The 22,632-nt window shown below is 55.2% G+C and overlaps 2 protein-coding genes across 2 annotated transcripts; both read left to right on the top strand.

The window, feature by feature from the left end:
* Positions 1-1,521: 1,521 nt before the first annotated feature.
* LOC133209829 (translational activator of cytochrome c oxidase 1) lies at positions 1,522-3,407 on the top strand (the record flags this gene model as incomplete). Its single annotated transcript, XM_061348643.1, has 3 exons — positions 1,522-1,655; positions 1,748-1,934; positions 3,312-3,407. Coding segments are annotated over 3 exons (417 nt in total), but the record flags the coding sequence as incomplete, so codon positions are not given.
* A 7,779-nt stretch (positions 3,408-11,186) lies between these two features.
* LOC133209830 (histone acetyltransferase KAT8-like) lies at positions 11,187-19,720 on the top strand. The gene is made up of 11 exons (XM_061348644.1): positions 11,187-11,388; positions 11,710-11,784; positions 12,118-12,299; positions 12,825-12,878; positions 13,690-13,854; positions 14,671-14,760; positions 15,514-15,654; positions 16,632-16,725; positions 17,382-17,532; positions 18,875-19,029; positions 19,647-19,720. Exons 1-11 carry the CDS (start codon positions 11,187-11,189, stop codon positions 19,709-19,711), a joined length of 1,374 nt encoding a protein of 457 aa, XP_061204628.1. The 3' UTR covers positions 19,712-19,720.
* The last annotated feature ends 2,912 nt before the right edge of the window (positions 19,721-22,632 follow it).

A 22,632-nucleotide genomic window follows, 5' to 3' on the forward strand; every position in this document is an offset into this window, starting at 1 on the left:
CACCATAAGTGGGAGCTATGGGGCACCATAAGTGGGGTCTATGGGGCTCTGTAAGTGGGGTCTATGGGGCACCATAAGTGGGATCTATGGGGCTCTATTAAGTGGGAGCTATGGGGCTCTATAAGTGGGAGCTATGGGGCTCTATAAGTGGGAGCTATGGGGCACCATAAGTGGGAGCTATGGGGCATCATAAGTGTAATGGGGACCCATAAGTGGGAGCTATGGGGCAGCATAAATGGGAGCTATGGGGCGCCATAAGTGGGGTCTATGGGGCAGCATAAGTGGGGTCTATGGGGCTCTATAAGTGGGATCTATGGGGCACCGTAAGTGGGGTCTATGGGGCTCTATAAGTGGGAGCTATGGGGCACCATAAGTGTAATGGGGACCCATAAGTGGGAGCTATGGGGCTCTATAAGTGGGAGCTATGGGGCGCCATAAGTGGGAGCTATGGGGCATCATAAGTGGGGTCTATGCGGCACCATAAGTGGGATCTATGGGGCTCTATTAAGTGGGAGCTATGGGGCTCTATAAGTGGGAGCTATGGGGCTCTATAAGTGGGATCTATGGGGCTCTATAAGTGAGAGCTATGGGGCTCTATATTTGGGATCTATGGGGCTCTATAAGTGAGAGCTATGGGGCTCTATAATTGGGATCTATGGGGCTCTATAAGTGAGAGCTATGGGGCTCTATATTTGGGATCTATGGGGCTCTATAAGTGGGAGCTATGGGGCTCTATAAGTGGGAGCTATGGGGCTCTATAAGTGGGAGCTATGGGGCATCATAAGTGGGAGCTATGGGGCACCATAAGTGGGATCTATGGGGCTCTATAAGTTGGATGGGGACCCATAAGTAGGAGCTATGGGGCTCTATAAGTGGGATCTATGCGGCCCCATAAGTGGGAGCTATGGGGCTCTATAAGTGGGATAGGGACCCATAAGTGGAATCTATGGGGCTCCATAATTGGGCTCTATGGGGCTGGCCATGGCCCTATAGCGCCCCCTAAGTCCCCTCTATGGGTCCGCCCCCTAAGTCCCCTCTATGGCTCCACCCCCTAAGTCCCCTCTATGGGTCTGCCCCATAAGTGCTCTCTATGGCTCCCCATAAGTGCTCTCTATGGCTCCGCCCCATAAGTCCCCTCTATGGCTCCGCCCCATAAGTGCTCTCTATGGCTCCCCATAAGTGCTCTCTATGGCTCCCCATAAGTCCCCTCTATGGGTCCACCCCTGAGTTCTCTCTATGGGTCTGCCCCATAAGTGCTCTCTATGGCTCCCCATAAGTGCTCTCTATGGCTCCCCATAAGTCCCCTCTATGGGTCCACCCCATAAGTGCTCTCTATGGGTCTGCCCCATAAGTGCTCTGTATGGCTCCCCATAAGTGCTCTCTATGGGTCTGCCCCATAAGTGATCTCTATGGCTCCCCATAAGTGGTCTCTATGGCTCCCCATAAGTGCTCTCTATGGGTCCGCCCCATAAGTGGTCTCTATGGCTCCCCATAAGTGCTCTCTCTGGCTCCGCCCCACAGCCCCGCCCCACCTCCTCCTCCCGCCTCCTGTACCAGGCCCGCGCCCCCCACGGGGTCTCCCTGCTCCTCTCCATCCTCACCGACAACCCCCGCCGCAGCCACCACCACGTGGGCCTCATCCTCAGCCGCTATGGGTCAGTCTATGGGGCAGCCCCACACCATAGGGGCGCTATGGGGCAGTGCCACCGTGCCCCATAAGTGACTCCCTATGGGGCCTGTTCTAAAGGGGGACGCTGTCGGACGGTGCCCGCCATGGCTTCGAGGAGGTGGGGGTGGTGCGTGTGGGGCCCAGGGACGCTATGGGGCGCGCTATGGGGCTGGAGGGGGCCCTGGAGGTGGCGCTGGAGGCCGGGGCTCAGGATGTGAGCGAGGAGGAGGAGGAGGAGGAGGAGGAGGAAGAGCGCACGTTGAAGGTGAGGATATGGGGGGCTATGGGGGGATATGGGGGGTCTATGGGGGGATATGGGGGTCTATGGGGGGTCTATGGGGGGTCTATGGGGGGTCTATGGGGGTCTATGGGGGGGATATGGGGGGTCTATGGGGGAATGGGGTCTATGGGGGGGATATGGGGGTCTATGGGGGGTTTATGGGGGTCTATGGGGGTCTATGGGGGTCTATGGGGGTCTATGGGGGGATATGGGGGGGATATGGGGGGTCTATGGGGGGTCTATGGGGGTCTATGGGGGGTCTATGGGGGGGATATGGGGGTCTATGGGGAGTGTATGGGGGTCTATGTGGGGATATGGGGGTCTATGGGGGTCTATGGGGGGTCTATGGGGGGTCTATGGGGGTCTATGGGGCGTGTATGGGGGTCTATGTGGGGATATGGGGGTCTATGGGGGTCTATGGGGGGTCTATGGGGGGTCTATGGGGGTCTATGGGGGGTCTATGGGGGTATATGGGGGTCTATGGGGGGGATATGGGGGTCTATGGGGGGGATATGGGGGTCTATGGGGGGATATGGGGGGTCTATGGGGGGTCTATGGGGGTCTATGGGGGGTCTATGGGGGTCTATGGGGGTCTATGGGGGGTCTATGGGGGTCTATGGGGTTCTATGGGGGGTCTATGGGGGTCTATGGGGGTCTATGGGGGTCTATGGGGGGTCTATGGGGGTCTATGGGGGTCTATGGGGGGATATGGGGGGGATATGGGGGTCTATGGGGGTCTATGGGGGGATATGGGGGGTCTATGGGAGTCCATGAGGGTCTATGGAGAACCTATGGGGGGGTGTATGGGGGAATATGGGGGGTCTATGGGGGTCTATGGGGGGGATATGGGGCTACGGGGTGTCTATGGGGGTCTGTGGGGGTTCTATGGGCGGATATGGCGGTCTATAGTTGGTCTATTGGGGGTCTATGGGGTTGATATGGGGGATATCATGGGGGGGGACATGGGTCTATGGGGCGCCCCGGGGGGTCTTATGGGGGTCTATTGGTCTATGGGGCTGACTGGGGGTCTATGGGGGTCTATGGGGGGGATATGGGGGGTCTATGGGGGGTCTATGGGGGGTCTATGGGGGGTCTATGGGGGGGATATGGGGGGGCTATGGGGGGACTTAATGGGGCACCAACCACCATTGGACACCCCTTGACTTCCATTGCCTCCATTGACTTTCATTGACCCCATTGACCCCATTACCCCCATTGCCCCCCATTACCCCCATTGCCCCCAATGCACCCCCATTACCCCATTACCCCCATTGCCCCCCATTGCCCCCCATTGCCCCCCATTACCCCCATTGACCCCATTGCCCCCATTACCCCCATTACCCCCCATTGACCCCATTGCAGTTCCTCTGTGACCCCTCCTCCTTGGCCACCATCCGGGCCCGTTTGGTGGCCTCGGGGCTCCTCCCCCTCTCGGCCGCTATCATTGACCTCCATTGACTCCCATTGACCTCCATTGAATCCCACTGAGCTCCATTGCCCTCCATTTACTTCCCATTGCTTCCATCCCCATTGCCCCCATTGACCCCATTGCCCCCATTACCCCCATTCCCCCCCATTACCCCCCATTGCCCCCATTGCAGTTCCTCTGTGACCCCTCCTCCTTGGCCACCGTCCGGGCCCGTTTGGTGGCCTCGGGGCTCCTCCCCCTCTCGGCCGCCATCATTGACCCCATTGACCCCCATTGACTTCCATTGAATCCCATTGACCTCCATTGACTTCCATTGACTTCCATTGACTGCCATTGACCGCCATTGACCCCCATTGACCGCCATTGACCTCTATTGACTGCCATTGACTTCCATTGACTGCCATTGACTTCCATTGCCCCCATTGACTTCCATTGCCCCCATTGACTTCCATTGACTGCCATTGACCCCCATTGACTTCCATTGACCCCATTGACTTCCATTGACCCCCATTGACTTCCATTGACCCCCATTACCCCCATTAATCCCCATTAACCCCCATTGCCCCCATTGACTCCCATTGCCCCCCATTGCCCCCCATTGCCCCCATTGCAGTTCCTCTGTGACCCCTCCTCCTTGGCACCGTCCGGCCCTTTGGTGGCCTCGCTCTCCCCCTTGGCCGCCATCATTGACCTCCATTGACTGCCATTGACTTCCATTGACTCCCATTGACTGCCATTGACTCCCATTGACTTCCATTGACTTCCATTGACTTCCATTGACTGCCATTGACTTCCATTGACTTCCATTGACTGCCATTGACTGCCATTGACTTCCATTGACCTCCATTGACTGCCATTGACCCCCATTGAGGCCATTGACCGCCATTGACCCCCATTGACCTCTATTGACTGCCATTGACTTCCATTGACCCCATTGCCCCCCATTGACCCCCATTGACCCCATTGACTTCCATTGACCCCCATTGACCCCTATTGACTTCCATTGACCCCATTGACCCCATTACCCCCATTGCCCCCATTACCCCCATTGCCCCCATTACCCCCCATTGCCCCCCATTCCCCCCATTGCCCCCATTGCAGTTCCTCTGTGACCCCTCCTCCTTGGCCACCGTCCGGGCCCGTTTGGTGGCCTCGGGGCTCCTCCCCCTCTCGGCCGCCATCGAGTTCGTGCCCCGGGGCCTCGTGGCGCTACCGGAAGAGGCCCAGGCCCGGGCCCGAAGCCTCCTGCAGGAGCTCCAGGCCTGCCCGGATGTGCTCCAGGTCTTCCATAACATCCAATGGGAGGAGGGGATGGAGGGCGACCAATGAGAGAGCGGCATCTTGAGGGGTGGAGATCCTCATTGGGTAATAAAGAGGTTGTGGTCATTGTCGTCAATGGGGCCTTATGGGGGTAATGGGCAATGGGTCCTTATGGGGGCAATGGGTCCTTATGGGGGTAATGGGCAATGGGTCCTTATGGGGGCAATGCGTCCCTATGGGGGCAATGGGTCCTTATGGGGGTAATGGGCAATGGGTCCTTATGGGGGCAGTGGGCAATGGGTCCCTATGGGGGCAATGGGTCCTTATGGGAGCAATGCGTCCCTATGGGGGCAATGGGTCCTTATGGGGGTAATGGGCAATGGGTCCTTATGGGGGCAGTGGGCAATGGGTCCCTATGGGGGCAATGGGTCCTTATGGGAGCAATGCGTCCCTATGGGGGCAATGGGTCCTTATGGGGGCAATGGGTCCTTATGGGGGCAATGGGCAGTGGGGCCTTATGGGGACCATCATCAATGGGGCCTTATGGGGACCATCATCAATGGGGCCTTATGGGGGTAATGGGGCCTTATGGGGGTAATGGGCAATGGGGTCTATGGGGGTAATGGGCAATGGGGTCTATGGGGGTAATGGGCAATGGGGCCTATGGGGGTAATGGGCAATGGGGGCTATGGGGGTAATGGGCAATGGGGCCTTATGGGGGTAATGGGCAATGGGGCCTTATGGGGGTAATGGGGCCTTATGGGGGTAATGGGCAATGGGGCCTTATGGGGGTAATGGGCAATGGGGCCTTATGGGGGCAATGGTCAATGGGGCCTTATGGGGACCACCATCAATGGGGCCTTATGGGGACCACCATCAATGGGGCCTTATGGGGACCATCATCAATGGGGCCTTATGGTGACCACCATCAATGGGGCCTTATGGGGACCACCATCAATGGGTCCTTATGGGGACCACCATCAATGGGGCCTTATGGGGACCACCACCAATGGGTCCTTATGGGGTCAACGGGTCCCCTCCCCCCCGAACCCACCGCCACACCCCCTCATTTTGGGTTCATTTAATGCCTTTTTGGCTCATTCGGACCCCGGGGGGCTCCCCAAAAAGAGGTCCCCATAGGACAAAGTGGGGGCATCTTCATCACCCTCCTCCTCCTCCTCCTCCTCCCATAGGAGCTGCTGGACCAATGGGTGGCCGAGCCCGAACCCCTCCTCCCCAGCCCCACATCCCTTCAATGGGGCCCTCCCTGCCCCACATCCCCTCCATGGGGCCCTCCCGGCCCCACATCCAACGAGCGCCCCATAACCTTCCCCCCCTCCCTCCGCTCTCTCCCATTGGACGACCCCGCTATGGGGCTCCCCCCCCGCTCCCCGTGCCCCATAGCGACGCCTGCCCCACACCCTCCCGCTCCGCGGCCCCATTGGGACCCCCAAGTCGCGAGGGGGTCTCCTATTGGACGAGGGGGCACTTGTGGGGCTGGGGGGTGTTGGGGGCGGGGCGGAGGTGTCTCCTGGCCCCATGGCTTCCGCTATGGGGCTCGCTGGGGTTGAGGCGATGATTGCCCCATTGCCTGCGTGCGCGGCGCTAGGCCCCATAGAGACATCCCTTGGCCCCATAGAGACATCCCTAGGCCCCATACACTCATCCTTAGACCCCATGGACTCATCTATAGAGCCCATAGACCCATCTCTAGGCCCCATAGAGCCATCTCTTGACCCCATTCCATCCCTGGACCCATCCCTAGCCCCCATAGCCCCATCCTTAGCCCCCATTGACCCTATTGACCCAATAGACCCAATGGACCCAACAGCCCCATCCCTGCCCCCCATCGACCCCATTGAGCCATCCTTAGCCCCCATTGACCCCATAGACCCAGTAGACCCAACAGCCCCATCCTTACCCCCCATTGACCCCATTGACCCATCCTTAGCCCCCATCGATCCAATGGACCCATCTCTACCACCCATTGACCCTATTGACCCAATGGATCCATCTTTAGACCCCATAGACCCTATAGACTCATCCCTACACCCCATCGACCCAACAGCCCCATCCTTACCCCCCATTGACCCCATTGACCCAATAGACTCATCCTTACCTCCCATTGACCCCAATGACCCCATTGACCCCATAGACCCATCCTTACCCCCCATTGACCCCATTGACCCATCTCTAGATGCCAATGACCCAATTGACCCCATTGACCCAATAGACCCATCCCTTCCCCCCACTGACCCCATTGGCCCCATTGACCCCATAGACCCCCCACCCCCCTCCCTCCCCCCCATCCCTCCCCCAGCGCTCCGGGTGCCACTGCGTTGCCGCTCCCGTTGTTCCCAGTCCCGGTGCTCCCAGTCCTGGTACTGGTCCCGGTCCTGCTCCCGGTGCCGATCCCGGTCCCGATACTGGTGCTCCTGGTGCTGATCCTGGTCCCGGTGCCATTGATCCCAGTGCTCCCGGTGCTGTCCCTGGTGCTGATCCTGGTGCCGTTGGTGCTGTCCCTGGTGCTGATCCCGGTCCCGATCCCGGTGCTCCCGGTACTGATCCCGGTCCCGGTGCCATTGATCCCAGTGCTGATCCTGGTGCTGTTCTTGGTGCTGATCCCGGTCCCGGTTCCATTGATCCCGGTGCTCCCGTTGCCGATCCCGGTCCCCCTGGTGCTGATCCCGGTCCTGCTCCCGGTGCTCCCAGTGCTCCCGGTCCCGATCCCAGTGCTCCCGGTGCTGATCCCGGTCCTGGTACTGGTGCTCCCGGTGCTCCCAGTCCCGATCCCAGTGCTCCCGGTGCTGATCCCGGTCCTGCTCCTGGTGCTCCCAGTGCCGTTGGTGCCGATCCCGCTCCCGTTGCCGCTCCCGTTGCCGTTGGTGCCGCTCCCGTTGCCGCCGGTGCCGTTCCGGTCCCGATCTCATTCCCGGTTCCGGTGCCGGTGCCGGTGCCGGTGCCCGCAGGCGCAGGAGGAGCCGCGCCAGCAGCGCCCGGCGCTCGCGGTGCCCCCGCAGGAGCTTGGCCTCCACCCGCGCCAGCTCGTCACAAACCGACACCGACTCCAGCACCAGCGCCCGCGCCGCCCGGCGCAGGCACCGCCACCGGCGCCGCCAGCACGGGGACATCGGGGGGGGTGGGGGGGATGGGGGGTATGGGGGGTAATGGGGGCAGATGGGGATTGGGGGTCAATGGGGATCAATGGGGATTGGGGGGCAATGGGGGGATATGGGGGGGATATGGGGGGCAATGGGGGGTGATGGGGGGATATGGGGGGTAATGGGGGTCAATGGGGGCTATGGGGGCAGATGGGGATTGGGGGCAATGGGGGTCAATGGGGGAAATGGGGGCAATGGGGGTCAATGGGGAATGGGGATCAATGGGGGTCAATGGGGAATGGGGGTCAATGGGGATTGGGGTCAATGGGGTGCAATGGGGATTGGGGGGCTATGGGGATATGGGGGCAATGGGGGGATATGGGGGGCAATGGGGAATGGGGGGCAATGGGGGGCAATGGGGGTCAATGGGGATCAGTGGGGGTCAATGGGGCTCAATGGGGGTCAGTGGGGAATGGGGGCAATGGGACTCAATGGGGATCAATGGGGATTGGGGGTAATGGGCGTCAATGGGGGTCAATGGGGAATGGGGGCAATGGGCGTCAATGGGGGTCAATGGGGAATGGGGGCAATGGGGTTCAATGGGGATTGGGGGCAATGGGCGTCAATGGGGATTGGGGGTCAATGGAGTAAGGAGGGGGGAATGGGGATTGGAGGATGTCAAGGGCTTGGTGGTCAATGTGATCAATGGGGGTCAATGGGGGTCAATGGGGATTGGGGTCAATGGGGATTGAGGTTCAATGGGGATTGGAGGACATCAATGGGTTATGGCAATCAATGGGGCTTGGAGGACATCAAGGGCTTGGGGGTCAATGGGGATTGGAGGACGTCAATGTCTTGGTGATCAATGGGGCTTGGTGATCAATGGGGCTTGGAGGACATCAATGGGGCTTGGAGGCCGTCAATGGGGCTTGGTTATCAATGGGGCTTGGAGCACATCAAGGTCCTGGCGATTAATGGGGCTTGGAGAACATCAATGGGGCTTGCTGATCAATGGGGCTTGGTGGTCAGTGTAGCTTGGTGGACATCAATGGGGCTTGGCAATCAATGGGGCTTGGAGAACATCAATGGGTATTGCTGATCAATGGGGCTTGGTGGTCAGTGTAGCTTGGTGGACATCAATGGGGCTTGGCGATCAATGGGGCTTGGAGGCCGTCAATGGGGCTTGGAGGCCGTCAATGGGGCTTGGTGGACATCAATGGGGCTTGGCAATCAATGGGGCTTGGAGGCCGTCAATGGGGCTTGGAGGCCGTCAATGGGGCTTGGAGGCCGTCAATGGGGCTTGGAGGCCATCAATGGGTTATGGTGGACATCAATGGGGCTTGGAGGCCGTCAATGGGGCTTGGAGGCCCTCAGTGGGGCTTGGTGGCCGTCAATGGGGCTCGGAGGTCGTCAGCATAAATAATGCTATGATCTATAAAATAATGGCACTAATAGTGTTAATTAATAACATTATCAATATGATAACAAATTAATAATGCCATTAACATCATTAATCACACTATCAATGATATATTAATACATATTAATAATGATACTAACTATTAATAATAGAATTAATCATCTATAATCAATACCAACATTATGATATTAATACCATTATTAATATTATAACACCTTGATAAAGCCATGAATATTATGCTATATCATCGATGATGCACTAATAGCATATTAATCATGGTAAACTGTTATAATAATGATAGTAATTACCTATAATGCAATCAAATCAATATCAATAATGTTATTAATATATTACATTAATAACTACATTAATTATATTGCACTAGATAACTTCTATTACCTATGCTATATTAATAGCATATTAATAATAGTATTAATTATATTAATAATATTATATGTAATCAATCATATCAATATTATGGTATTAATAACATAAAATAGTATAAATACTATATTAATGGCATTAATATCATTATACTATGTCCATTATTAATGACATATTAATAGTATAATGATAATACCTATATTATATTAATAATTGATACATTATCTGCAATGCAATCATAATATTATGCTACTAATAACGTTATTAACACTATATTATATTAATAATGTCAATATTATTACACTTTATCAATATCAATATTATTATTAATGATATCAATTTTATTTCTTATATTTTATTAATAATGATATTATCGATTAAATGCTGTATTAATAACGTTATTAATAATGCATCAATCGCGATATTAATGTTCTATATTTACACCGATATTAATGATCAATCGTGCATTAATAGCGTATTAATGACACAACAATTGTTAAGGGCGGTATTAACAACGCGTAATTATCGTCGATCGCCATTAATCGCGATAATTAACGGGGTCCCCATTCAATACAGCCATTGGCGTCTATCGCGATATAATACCCATCCCCCACCCCCAACCACACTGTTTTGGGGTGAAACCCGGCATGTTCGGGACTTACCTATCGCGATATAACACACACACACCCCCCCTATAAACACCCGGTTTTGGGGTGAAACCCGGTGCTTTCAGGACTCCTCTATCGCGATATAACACATGCACCCCCCCCCCACCTCCAAGCCACCCCTTTTTGGGGTGAAACCCAGTGCTTTCGGGACTCATCTATCACGATATAACTCACACACACACCCCAAAACACCCCTTTTTGGGGTGAAACCCGGCGAGTTCAGGACTCGACTATCGCGATATAACAAACCCCCCCGCACCCAAAAAACCCCTGTTTTGGGGTGAAACCCAGCGCTTTCAGGACTCGTCTATCGCGATATAACACACATACACCCCCCCCCAAACACCCTGTTTTGGGGTGAAACCGGGTGCTTTCGAGACTCCTCTACCGCGATATAACACACACACTCCCCAAACCACCACTTTTTGGGGTGAAACCCGGCGCTTTCAGGACTCCTCTATCGCGATATAACACCCCCACACCCCCACACCCCCAAAACCACCCCTTTTTTGGGGTGAAACCCGGCGCTTTCGGGACTCACCCGCGGTCGGAAGCGGAAGGGAGGAAGGAAGTCAGCGCTGGAGACCACGCCCCCCCGTGACGTAATGACGTCACCGCTGACGTCGGACGTAGGGGCGGGGCCGTTTCCCGCGCGCCGCCGGGGCTGAGGGGCGGGGTCTGCGCCCCCTATAGGGGCTATAGGGGGGGATGTGAGCCTGTAGCTATGGGGCGCTATGGGTCCCTATGGGTCCCTATGGGTCTCTATGGGTCTCTATGGGGCCTCTATGGGGTCTCTATGGGTCTCTATGGGTCTCTATGGGGTCTCTATGGGGTCTCTATGGACCCCTACGCTATTCCCCCCCCGTTTCCCCCTCCAGGCCCCGCCCTCACGCCCGTCTCCTAGCAACAGCCAATCCCCTGCCTCCCTTCCCTCCCTTTACGCCGCGCGCTTGCGTCACTTCCGCCATTGCCAAGATGGCGGACGGCGGGGCAACACCGGCTCCGCCGCTCGGCAGCTCAGGCCCGGAGGCCCCCGGAGGGGGGACCGGAAGCGGAAGCGGAAGTGGGGAGGAAGCGGTCTCCGGAACTTCCGCTTCCGCCCCGGGCCCGGCCCCACGGGAGGTGCCGGTGGAGATCGGAGAAACCTACCTGTGCCGGCGGGGGGATGGGAGCTGGCGTGGGTCTATGGGGGGTCTATGGGGGGTCTATGGGGGTCTATGGGGGGTCTATGGGGGGTCTATGGGGGGTCTATGGGGTCTATGGGGGTCTATGGGGGTCTATGGGGGGTCTATGGGGGGTCTATGGGGGGTCTATGGGGTCTATGGGGGTCTATGGGGGTCTATGGGGGGGTCTATGGGGGTCTATGGGGTCTATGGGGTCTATGGGGGTCTATGGGATCTATGGGGGTCTATGGGGGGTCTATGGGGGCGGGATATAGGGGGGTTCGTAGTGGTCCATGCTTTTCCATACTGGTTCATACTGGTCCATACTGGTGCAGACTCAGCCGAGGTGATCCAGTCCCGCCTGAACGAGCAGGAGGCCCGGGAGGAGTTCTACGTGCACTATGTGGGCTGTGAGTACTGGATTATACTGGTTTATACTGGGATGCATTGGGATACATTGGTGCCCCATTGACTCCCATTGCCCACAGGCGATAAATGGGTGTCTGTGGGTGCCCATGGGGTCTATGGCGTGCTGTGGGGGGTAACTGGGATGTACTGGGCTATACTGGAACTCTGCTGCCCCATTGACCCCATTGACTTCCAATGCCCCCCATGACCCCCATTGACCCCCATTGATCCCCATTGACTTCCATTGACCCCCATTGACTTCTATTGCCCCCATTGCCATCCATTGCCCCCCATTGCCCCATTACCCCCATTGCCCCCATTGCCCCCCATTGCAGTCAATCGTCGCCTGGACGAGTGGGTCCCTCGGTGCCGATTGGCCCGGGCCGGGGGGAGCCGGAGCCCGGGGGCGGGGCCTGGGCCCGGAGGGGCGGGGCCTGGGTCTGGAGGGGCGGAGCCTGAGCGGAAGCTGACCCGGAACCAGAAGAGGCGCCACGATGAGATCAACCACGTACAGAAGGTGATGGGAGGGCACTGGGAGGGACTGGGATGGGCTGGGATGGGATTGGGCTGGACTGGGATGGGATTGGGATGGACTGGGATGGGATAGGTGGAGTGGGAGGGACTGGGATGGGATTGGGATGGACTGGGATGGATTGGGATGGACTGGGATGGGATTGGGATGGACTGGGATAGAGTAGAATGGACTGAGATGGATTGTGGTGGACTGGAATGGGATTGTAATGGACTGGGATGGATTGGGATGGACTGGGATGGGATTGGGATGGACTGGGATAGAGTGGGATGGACTGAGATGGATTGTGGTGGACTGGGATGGACTGGAATGGGATTGGAATGGACTGGCATGGATTTGGATGGAGTGGGATGGGATTGGGATGAACTGGGATGGACTGGGATATGATTGGGATGGATTGGGATGGACTGGGATGGGATTGAGATAGACTGGGAGGGCCTTAGAGGGGCTGGTGCGGTGTGACTGGTCCTTACTGGTCCGGACTGGTCCTAACCGGGAGCCCCTTTGCAGACCTACGCTGAGATGGATCCCACCACAGCGGCGCTGGAGAAGGAGCACGAGGCTGTGAGTGCCCCAGAGGGGTTCCCAAGGCTTTATCCCATGTGAATCCCATGTTATCCCATGTCCATCCTGTGTTATCCCATGTTAATCCCATGTTATCCTGTGTTATCCCATGTTATCTCATGTTAATTCCCTGTTATCCCATGTTAATCCCGTGTTATCCCTTGTTATCCCATTATATCCCTTGTTATCCTGTGTTATCCTGTGTTAATGCTGTGTTACCCTGTTTTATCCTGTTATCGCGTGTTATCCCACGCTAATCTCATGTTATCCCATGTTATATTGTGTTAATCCTGTGTTATCCCATGTCCATCCCATGTTAATCCTGTGTTATCCCATGTTATTCCATGTTAATCCCATGTTATCCTGTGTTATACTGTGCTAATCCTGTGTTATCCCATGTCCATCCCGTGTTATTCCATGTCCATCCCATATGCATCCAATATCCGTCCCATGTCCATCCTGTGTCCATCCCATGTCCATCCCATCTCCATCCCATGTTATCCCATGTCCATCCCCTCCCCATCCCCTCCCCATCCCATCCCCATCCCATCCCCATCCCATGTTATCCCATGTCCATCCCATGTCCATCCCATATCCATCCCATGTTATCCCATGTCCATCCCCTCCCCATCCCCTCCCCATCCCATCCCCATCCCATGTTATTCCCATGTCCATCCCATGTCCATCCCATGTTATTCCCATGTTATCCCCATGTCCATCCCATGTTATCCCATGTCCATCCCATGTTATCCCATGTCCATCCCATGTCCATCCCATCCCCATCCCCTGTTATCCCGTGTCCCCCCCCCAGATCACGAAGGTCAAGTACGTGGACAAGATCCACATTGGGCACTATGAGATCGACGCCTGGTACTTCTCGCCCTTCCCGGAGGATTATGGGAAGCAGCCCAAGCTCTGGATCTGCGAGTTCTGCCTCAAGTACATGAAGTACGAGCGCTCCTTCCGCCTCCACCTGGTACGGGGCGGCAGGCGTGTAACGCGCGGGCGTCATGCATGTAACGTGTGTGCGTCATGCGTGTAACATGCGCGTGTCATGCGTGCAACATGCATGCGTCATACGCGCAACGTGTGTCATGTGTGTGTCATGCGTGTAATGTGTGTGTCATATGTGTAACACATGTCAGGTGTGTAACGTGTGCCATACATGTAACATGAGTGTGATATACGTGTCACGCGTGTTATAAGTGTAACATGTGTGTGTCATACATGTAACGTGTGCATCATGTGTGTAACATGTGTGTGTCATAAGTGTGGTGTGTGTGTCATACGTGTAACATGCGTGTGTCATACGTGTCACGTGTAACGCATGTCAGGTGTGTAATGTTTCATATGTGTAACATGTGCCATACATGTAACATGAGGGTGACATACATGTCACGTGTGTTATAAGTGTAACGTGTGTCATACGTGTAACCTGTGTGTCATACGTGTAATGTGTCATGTGTAACATGTACCATACATGTAACATGAGTGTGACATACGTGTCACGTGTGTGTCATATGTGTAACGTGTGCCATACATGTAACATGAGTATGACATACGTGTCACATGTTATAAGTGTAACGTGTGTGTCATGCTTGTAAGTGCGTGTCATACGTGTAACATGAGTGTGACATACATGTCATGTTATACGTGTAACATGCGTCATACATGTCCTGTGTTAGAAATGTAACATACTTGTGTCTTACTTGTGACACGCTTGTGTCATGTGTCACGTGTGTAACATGCATGTATCATGCGTGTAATGTGTCCCCTGTCCCCCCCATTGCAGGCCCAGTGCCAGTGGCGCCAGCCCCCGGGCCGCGAGATTTACCGCAAGGGGAACATCTCCGTGTACGAGGTGGACGGGAAGGACCACAAGGTAACAGCCAATGGGGAGCCGGGGGGGAGATGACGTCATCGATGCCACGACCAATGGCATCCCACTGGTGACGTCGTCGATGCCACAACCAATGGCATCCTGTTGCTGACGTCATCAATGCCACAACCAATGGTACCCCACTGATGACGTCATCAATGGCACCACACTGGTGACGTCACTGATGCCACAACCAATGGCACCCCACTGTTGACGTCATCGATGCCACAACCAATGGCATTGCACTGATGATGTCATCGAGGCCACAGCCAGCGGCATCACACTGATGACGTCATCAGTGGCATCCCACTGATGACGTCATGGATGCCACAACCAATCGGGTCACACTGATGACATCATCGATGCCACGAACAATGGCATCTGTGATGACATCACCGATGGCACAACCAATGGCATCGCACTGATGACGTCATCAATGCCACAACCAATGGCACCCCACTGATGATGTCATCAATGGCATCCCACTGATGACATCATGGATGCCACAACCAATGGCATCACGCTGGTGACGTCATCGATGCCGCTACCAATGGCATCCCACTGATGACGTCACCGATGCCTCAACCAATGGCATCCCACTGCTGACGTCATCAATGGCATCACGCTGATGACGTCAGCGATGCCTCACCCAATGGCGTCCCATTGATGACATCATCAGTGGCATCACGCTGATGACGTCACCGATGCCTCAACCAATGGCGTCCCGTTGATGGCGTCCCCGCTGCTGTCCCTCAGATCTACTGCCAGAACCTGTGCCTCTTGGCCAAGCTGTTCCTGGACCACAAGACCCTGTACTTCGACGTGGAGCCCTTCGTGTTCTACCTGCTCACCGAGGTCGACCGCGCCGGCGCCCACATCGTCGGCTACTTCTCCAAGGTGGGGGACCCCGGTTATTCCCGTGTCAATCCCATGTTGTTCCCATGTCGATCCCATGTTATTCCCGTGTCAATCCCGTGTTATTCCCATGTCGATCCCATGTTCTTCCCATGTCGATCCCATGTTCTTCCCGTGTTATTCCCATGTCAATCCCATGGCATTCCTGTGTTGTTCCCGTGTCAATCCCATGTTATCCCCATGTTGTTCCCATGTTATTCCCATGTTCTTCGCATGTCAATCCCATGGCATTCCCATGTTCTTCCTGTGTTGTTCCTGTGCTATTCCTGTGTTATTTCCATGTTATTCCCATGTTATTCCTGTTCTACTCCCATGGCATTCCCATGGCATTCCCGTGTTATTCCCATGTTATTCCTGTGTCATTCCCATGTTCTTCCTGTGTCATTCTCATGTTACTCCCATGTTATTTCCATGGCATTCCCATGTTATTCCTGTGTTGTTCCTGTGTTGTTCCCGAGTTATTCCCCTGTCACTCCTGTGTTACTCCTGTGTTATTCCCATGTTATTCCTGTTTTATTCCCATGGCATTCCCATGTTATTGCCCTGTTATTCCCCTCCCATTGCTGTGCTATTCCCATGTCATTCCCATGTTATTCTCGTGTTATTCCTGTGTCATTCCCATGTTATTCCGCTGTTACTCTCATGTTATTCCTGTGTTATTCCTGTTTTATTCCCATGTTACTTCCGTGTTATTCCTGTGTCATTCCCATGTTATTCCCCTATCATTACTGTGCTATTCCCATGTTATTCCCACGGCATTCCCATGTTAATCCCATGTTATTCCTGCACTCTTCCCATGTTAATCCAATGTTATTCCTATGTTCTTCCCGTGTTCTTCCCATGTTAATCCCATGTTATTCCCATGTCCTTCCCCTGTTAATCCCATGTTAATCTCATGTTCTTCCCATGTTCTTCCCATGTTAACCCCGTGTTATTCCCATGTCCCCCCCTCCCCCCAGGAGAAGGAGTCCCCGGACGGGAACAACGTCGCCTGCATCCTGACGCTGCCGCCCTACCAGCGCCGGGGCTACGGCAAATTCCTCATTGCCTTCAGTGCGTGACCCATAGAGACCCATAGAGACCCATAGGGACCCATTGGGACGCATAGAGACCCCATAGAGACCCATTGGGACCCCATAGAGACCCATAGAGACCCATAGGGACCCATTGGGACCCATAGAGACCCCATAGAGACCCATAGAGACCCATTGGGACCCCATAGAGACCCATAGAGACCCATTGGGACCCATAGAGACATCATAGAGACCCATTGGGACCCATAGAGACCCATAGAGACCCATAGAGACCCATAGAGACATCATAGAGACCCATTGGGACCCATAGGGACCCATAGAGACACCATAGAGACCCATTGGGAGCCATTGAACCCATAGAGACACCATAGAAACCCATTGAACCCCATTGGGACCCCATTGACCCCATTGGGACCCCATTGACCCCATTGGGACCCATTGAACCCATTGATCCCCATATAACCCATTGATCCCCATTGAACCCATTGGGACCCATTGAACCCCATTGCCCCCCCATTGAACCCATTGGGAGCCATTGAACCCATTGAACCCATTGACCCCCATTGGGACCCATTGAACCCCATTGGGACCCATTGAACCCATTGGGACCCATTGAACCCATTGGGACCCATTGAACCCATTGACCCCATTGCCCCCCATTGCCCCCCATTGCAGGCTATGAGCTCTCCAAGCTGGAGGCCACCGTGGGCTCCCCGGAGAAGCCGCTCTCGGACCTGGGCAAGCTCAGTTACCGCAGTTACTGGTCCTGGGTGCTGCTGGAGATCCTGCGCGACTTCCGGGGCACCCTCTCCATCAAGGACCTCAGGTACACCACTATGAACCAGTATAGACCAGTATAAACCAGTATAAACCAGTATAATCAGTATAAACCCGTATAAACCAGTATGATCAGTATAAACAAGTATAATTAGTATAAACCCATATAGACCAGTATAAACCAGTATAATCAGTATAAATCAGTATAGACCAGTATAAACCAGTATAGATCTGTATAAACTAGTATAGACCAGTATAAACTAGTATAACCAGTACAGACCAGTATAAACCAGTATAGACCAGTACAGACCAGTATAGGCCAGTATAAACCAGTATAACTAGTATAGACCAGTATAAACCAGTACAACCATTTTAGACCAGTATAAACTAGTATAGCCATTATAAACCAGTATAGGCCTGTATAAACCAGTATACACGTGTATAAAGTTGTATAAGCAGTATAGACTAGTATAACCAGTATAAACCAGTAATAATCACTATATAGTGATATGGACCAGTATAACCACTCTAACCAGTATAGAGCTGTATAAGCTGTATAGACTAGTATAACCAGTATAAACCTGTATAGATCACTATAAACTAGTATAGACAAGTGTAAACCAGTATAACCAGTACAGACCAGTATAAACCACTTTATTCATAGCTCAGTCCCAGTTTATTCCCAGTCCATTCCCATCCCCATTTAATCCCAGTCCATTTCCAGTCCATTCCCATTGCCAATCCATTCCCAGTTCAATCCCAGTCCATCCCAGTTAATCCCAGTTTATCCCAGTCAGATGACCAGTATCACCCAGAGTGACATCATCAGCACGCTGCAGTCCCTGCCCCATTCACCCCCATTCATTCACCCCTATTAACCCTTCCCGATCCATTCCCAGTTCAATCCCAGTCCATCCCAGTTAATCCCAGTTTATCCCAGTCAGATGACCAGTATCACCCAGAGTGACATCATCAGCACGCTCCAGTCCCTGCCCCATTCACCCCCATTCATTCACCCCCATTAACCCTTCCCGATCCATTCCCAGTCCAATCCCAGTTCATCCCAGTTAATCCCAGTTTATCCCAGTCAGATGACCAGTATCACCCAGAGTGGCATCATCAGCACGCTGCAGTCCCTGCCCCATTCACCCCCATTCATTCACCCCCATTAACCCTTCCCGATCCATTCCCAGTCCAATCCCAGTTCATCCCAGTTAATCCCAGTTTATCCCAGTCAGATGACCAGTATCACCCAGAGTGACATCATCAGCACGCTGCAGTCCCAGCCCCATTCACCCCCATTCATTCACCCCCATTAACCCTTCCCGATCCATTCCCAGTTCCATCCCAGTCCATCCCAGTTCATCCCAGTTAATCCCAGTTTCTCCCAGTCAGATGACCAGTATCACCCAGAGTGACATCATCAGCACGCTCCAGTCCCTCAACATGGTCAAGTACTGGAAGGGGCAGCACGTGATCTGCGTCACCCCCCGCCTGGTGGAGGAGCACCTGCGCAGCGCCCAGTACAAGCGGCCCCCCATCACCGGTGCGGGGCGGGGGGCGGACCCATAAGTGGGAGCTATGGGGCGGACCCACAAGTGGGAGCTATGGGGCAGACCCACAAGTGGGACCCATAAGTGGGAGCTATGGGGCAGACCTACAAGTGGGACCCATAAGTGGGATCTATGGGGCAGACCCACAAGTGGGATCTCTGGGGTGGACACATAAGTGGGACACATAAGTGGGATCTATGGGGCAGACCCACAAGTGGGACCCATAAGTGGGAGCTATGGGGCAGACCCACAAGTGGGATCTATGGGGCAGACCCACAAGTGGGACCCATAAGTGGGAGCTATGTGGCAGACCCACAAGTGGGAGCTATGGGGCGGACCCACAAGTGGGACCCATAAGTGGGATCTATGGGGCGGACCCACAAGTGGGACCCCCCTGACCCGTAACTGGGACCTATAAGTGGGATCTATGGGGCAGACCCACAAGTGGGAGCTATGGGGCAGACCCACAAGTGGGACCCAGAACTGGGATCTATGGGGCAGACCCACAAGTGGGACCCGTAAGTGGGAGCTATGGGGCGGACCCATAAGTGGGACTGCCCCATAAGTGGGACCCCCTGCCCTATAACTGTCTCTTTCTGCCCCCCAACAGTGGATTCCATCTGCCTGCGCTGGGCGCCCCCCAAGCACAAGCAACCCAAAGTGGCCAAGAAGTGAGAAGGAGCCGCGTAAGCTATGGGGTGCCCCACATCTGCTATGGGGTGCCCCATGTCTTCTATGGGGTGCCCTATGTCTGCTATGGGGCACCCAACATCTGCTATGGGGTGCCCCACATCTGCTATGGGGTGCCCTATGTCTGCTATGGGGTGCCCCACATTTGCTATGGGGTGCCCCACATCTGCTATAGGGCACCTCACATCTGCTCTGGGGTGCCCTATATCTTCTATGGGGTGCCCCGCATCCGCTATGGGGCGCCCTACATCTTCTATGGGATGCCTTACATCCCCTATGGGTCTCCCCAGTCCACACCAGTAAAGGTGCAAGTGGAACTGGGACTCGTGGTGCTTTATTGGGGGGGCACCGTGGGGTGCCAAGTGTGGGTCCCATGACCCATAAGTGTGGGCCCCATCACCGCTATGGGTCCCATGACCCATAAGTGTGGGTCCCATGACCGCTATGGGTCCCATGACCGCTAAGGGTCCCATGACCCATAAGTGTGGGTCCCATCACTGCTATGGGTCCCATCACCGCTATGGGTCCCATGACCCATAAGTGTGGGTCCCATGACCCATAAGCGTGCTTCCCACCCCACTTAGGGGTCCCATCACCCCCTATACCCTGACCCACAGCACCCCCAGCAGCCCCCATAGGGCCCCATTGATCCCGGGCCTGCTCCCTCCGCTATGGGGCCGCTGTGGGGCTGGGTCCCAGGACTCACAGGAGCCTTCGTCCCCTTCCTCCTCCTCCTCTTCCTCCTCTTGGGGCCACGGGGGGGGCTTGGGGCTGGATCCGATCCCATTGATCCCATTGGCTCCATTGACTCCATTGATCCCATTGACCCCATTCATCCCATTGACTCCATTCATCCCATTGGCTCCATTCATCCCATTGGCTCCATTGATCCCATTGACTCCATTGATCCCATTGGCTCCATTGACTCCCATTGATTCCCATTGACCGCCATTGACTCCATTCATCCCATTGACCCCATTCATCCCATTGGCTCCATTGATCCCATTGACTCCATTGGCTCCATTCATCCCATTGGCTCCATTCATCCCATTCACCCCATTGCCCCCATTACCCCCATTGCCCCCAATACCCCCATTACCCCCATTACCCCCATTACCCCCATTACCCCCATCACCCCCATTACCCCCATCACCCCCATTACCCCCATTGCCCCCATTGACCCCATTGCCCCCATTGCCCCCATTGTCCCCATTGCCCCCCATTGACCCCATAGTGACCCGGATCCACTCCCCATGTGGGGCTGTCGCTGTGTAGATCCCCGGGGCGGGGCCGACCCCACAGGCCCCTCCCCCACTCACCACCCCCGCCAGGAGCCAGCGCCCCCCCCGCAGGCACGAGAGGGGCCCCCCCGAGTCACCCTATGGGGGGGGAGGAGAGAGAGGTCACGTGAGGGGGGGGGGTGTGTCACGTGGGGGTGTCACGTGGGGGGGTCTAGGGGTCACGTGGGGGGATGGGGGTACGTGGGGGGAGATAAGGGGGTCTATGGGGAGGTAATGGTGGGATAATGGGGGGTAATGGGGGATTAATGGGGGGATATGGGGGTCTATGGGGAAATATGGGGGTCTATGGGGGGATATGGGGGTCTATGGGGGGGATATGGGGGTCTATGGGGGGGATATGGGGGTCTATGGGGAATATGGGGGGTCTATGGGGGGTTATGGGGGTCTATGGGGGGTCTATGGGGGGCTATGGGGGTCTATGGGGGGGATATGGGGGGTCTATGGGGGGGATATGGGGGGCTATGGGGTCTATGGGGTGTATGGGGTCTATGTATGGGGTCTTATGGGGGTCTATCGGGGTCTATGGGGGTCTATGGGGGTCTATGGGGGTCTATGGGGTCTATGGGGTGGGTATGTGGGGATATGGGGTGGGTATGGGGGTCTATGGGGGTCTATGGGGGGTCTATGGGGGTCTATGGGGGTCTGTTGTATGGGGGTCTATGGGGGTCTATGGGGGTCTATGGGGGTCTATGGGGGTCTATGGGAGTCTATGGGGGTCTATGGGGGTCTATGAGGATCTATGGGGTGGGTATGTGGGGATATGGGGTGGGTATGGGGGTCTATGGGGGTCTATGGGGGGTCTATGGGGGTCTATGGGGTGGGTATGGGGGGATATGGGGTGGTTATGGGGGTCACATTTCGGATCCCTAATTGTGTATTTTGGGCTGAAAAGGCTCAATTTAGGGTCGAAAAATACCAATTTTGGGTCAAAAATGGTCAATTTTGGGTCGAAATCGGTCAATTTTGGGTCGAAAAATACCAATTTCGGGTCGAAAATGCCGATTTTTGGGTGGAAAGAGGCGATTTTGGGGTGTGAAAGGGGTTGTTTTGGGGGTGCTTACCTGGCAGGCGTCCCGCCCCCCCTCGGGGTGCCCCGCGCAGAGCGAGTCCCGGCTCAGCCCCGCCCCCTCCCCGAGCAGGCAGCGGCAGCGGCGGCGGCTGAGCAGGGTCACGTGGGCCTGGAGGAGGGGCTTGGGGGGGGGGAGGGGGGCTGGGGGAGGGGAGAAAGAATGGGGTCAATGGGGGGTCAATGAGGGGATATGGGGGGTCTATGGGGGGGTAATGGGGAGGATATGGGCGTCTATGGGGGGTCTATGGGGGTCTATGGGGGGGTCTATGGGGGTCTATGGGGAGGATATGGGGGTCTATGGGAAGTCTATGGGGGTCTATGGGGGGTCTATGGGGGTCTATGGGGAGTCTATGGGGGTCTATGGGGGTCAATTTGGGGGTAATGGGGGTCAATGGGGGGTCAATGGGGATCAATGGGGGGTGAATGTGGGGATATGTGGGTTTATGGGGGGATATGGGGGGTAATAGGGGGGTATGGGGGTCCTAAAGGGGGTGAATGGGGGTCAGTGGGGGTCCTAAAGGGGGTAATGGGGGGAA

Source organism: Neopsephotus bourkii, unplaced genomic scaffold (assembly GCF_033783945.1).
Source record: "Neopsephotus bourkii isolate Nb327-2 ecotype Australia unplaced genomic scaffold, CSIRO-AGI_Nbou_v1 NB_366, whole genome shotgun sequence".
NCBI lineage: Eukaryota > Metazoa > Chordata > Aves > Psittaciformes > Psittacidae > Neopsephotus > Neopsephotus bourkii.

Coding starts and splice junctions, on each gene's coding strand:
- LOC133209830 (XM_061348644.1), top strand. CDS start 11,187: ATGGCGGACGGCGGGGCAACACCGGCTCCGCCGCTCGGCAGCTCAGGC. Junction 14,761..15,513: donor TGGACGGGAAGGACCACAAG/GTAACAGCCAAT, acceptor GCTGTCCCTCAG/ATCTACTGCCAGAACCTGTG. Junction 16,726..17,381: donor CAAATTCCTCATTGCCTTCA/GTGCGTGACCCA, acceptor CCCCCATTGCAG/GCTATGAGCTCTCCAAGCTG.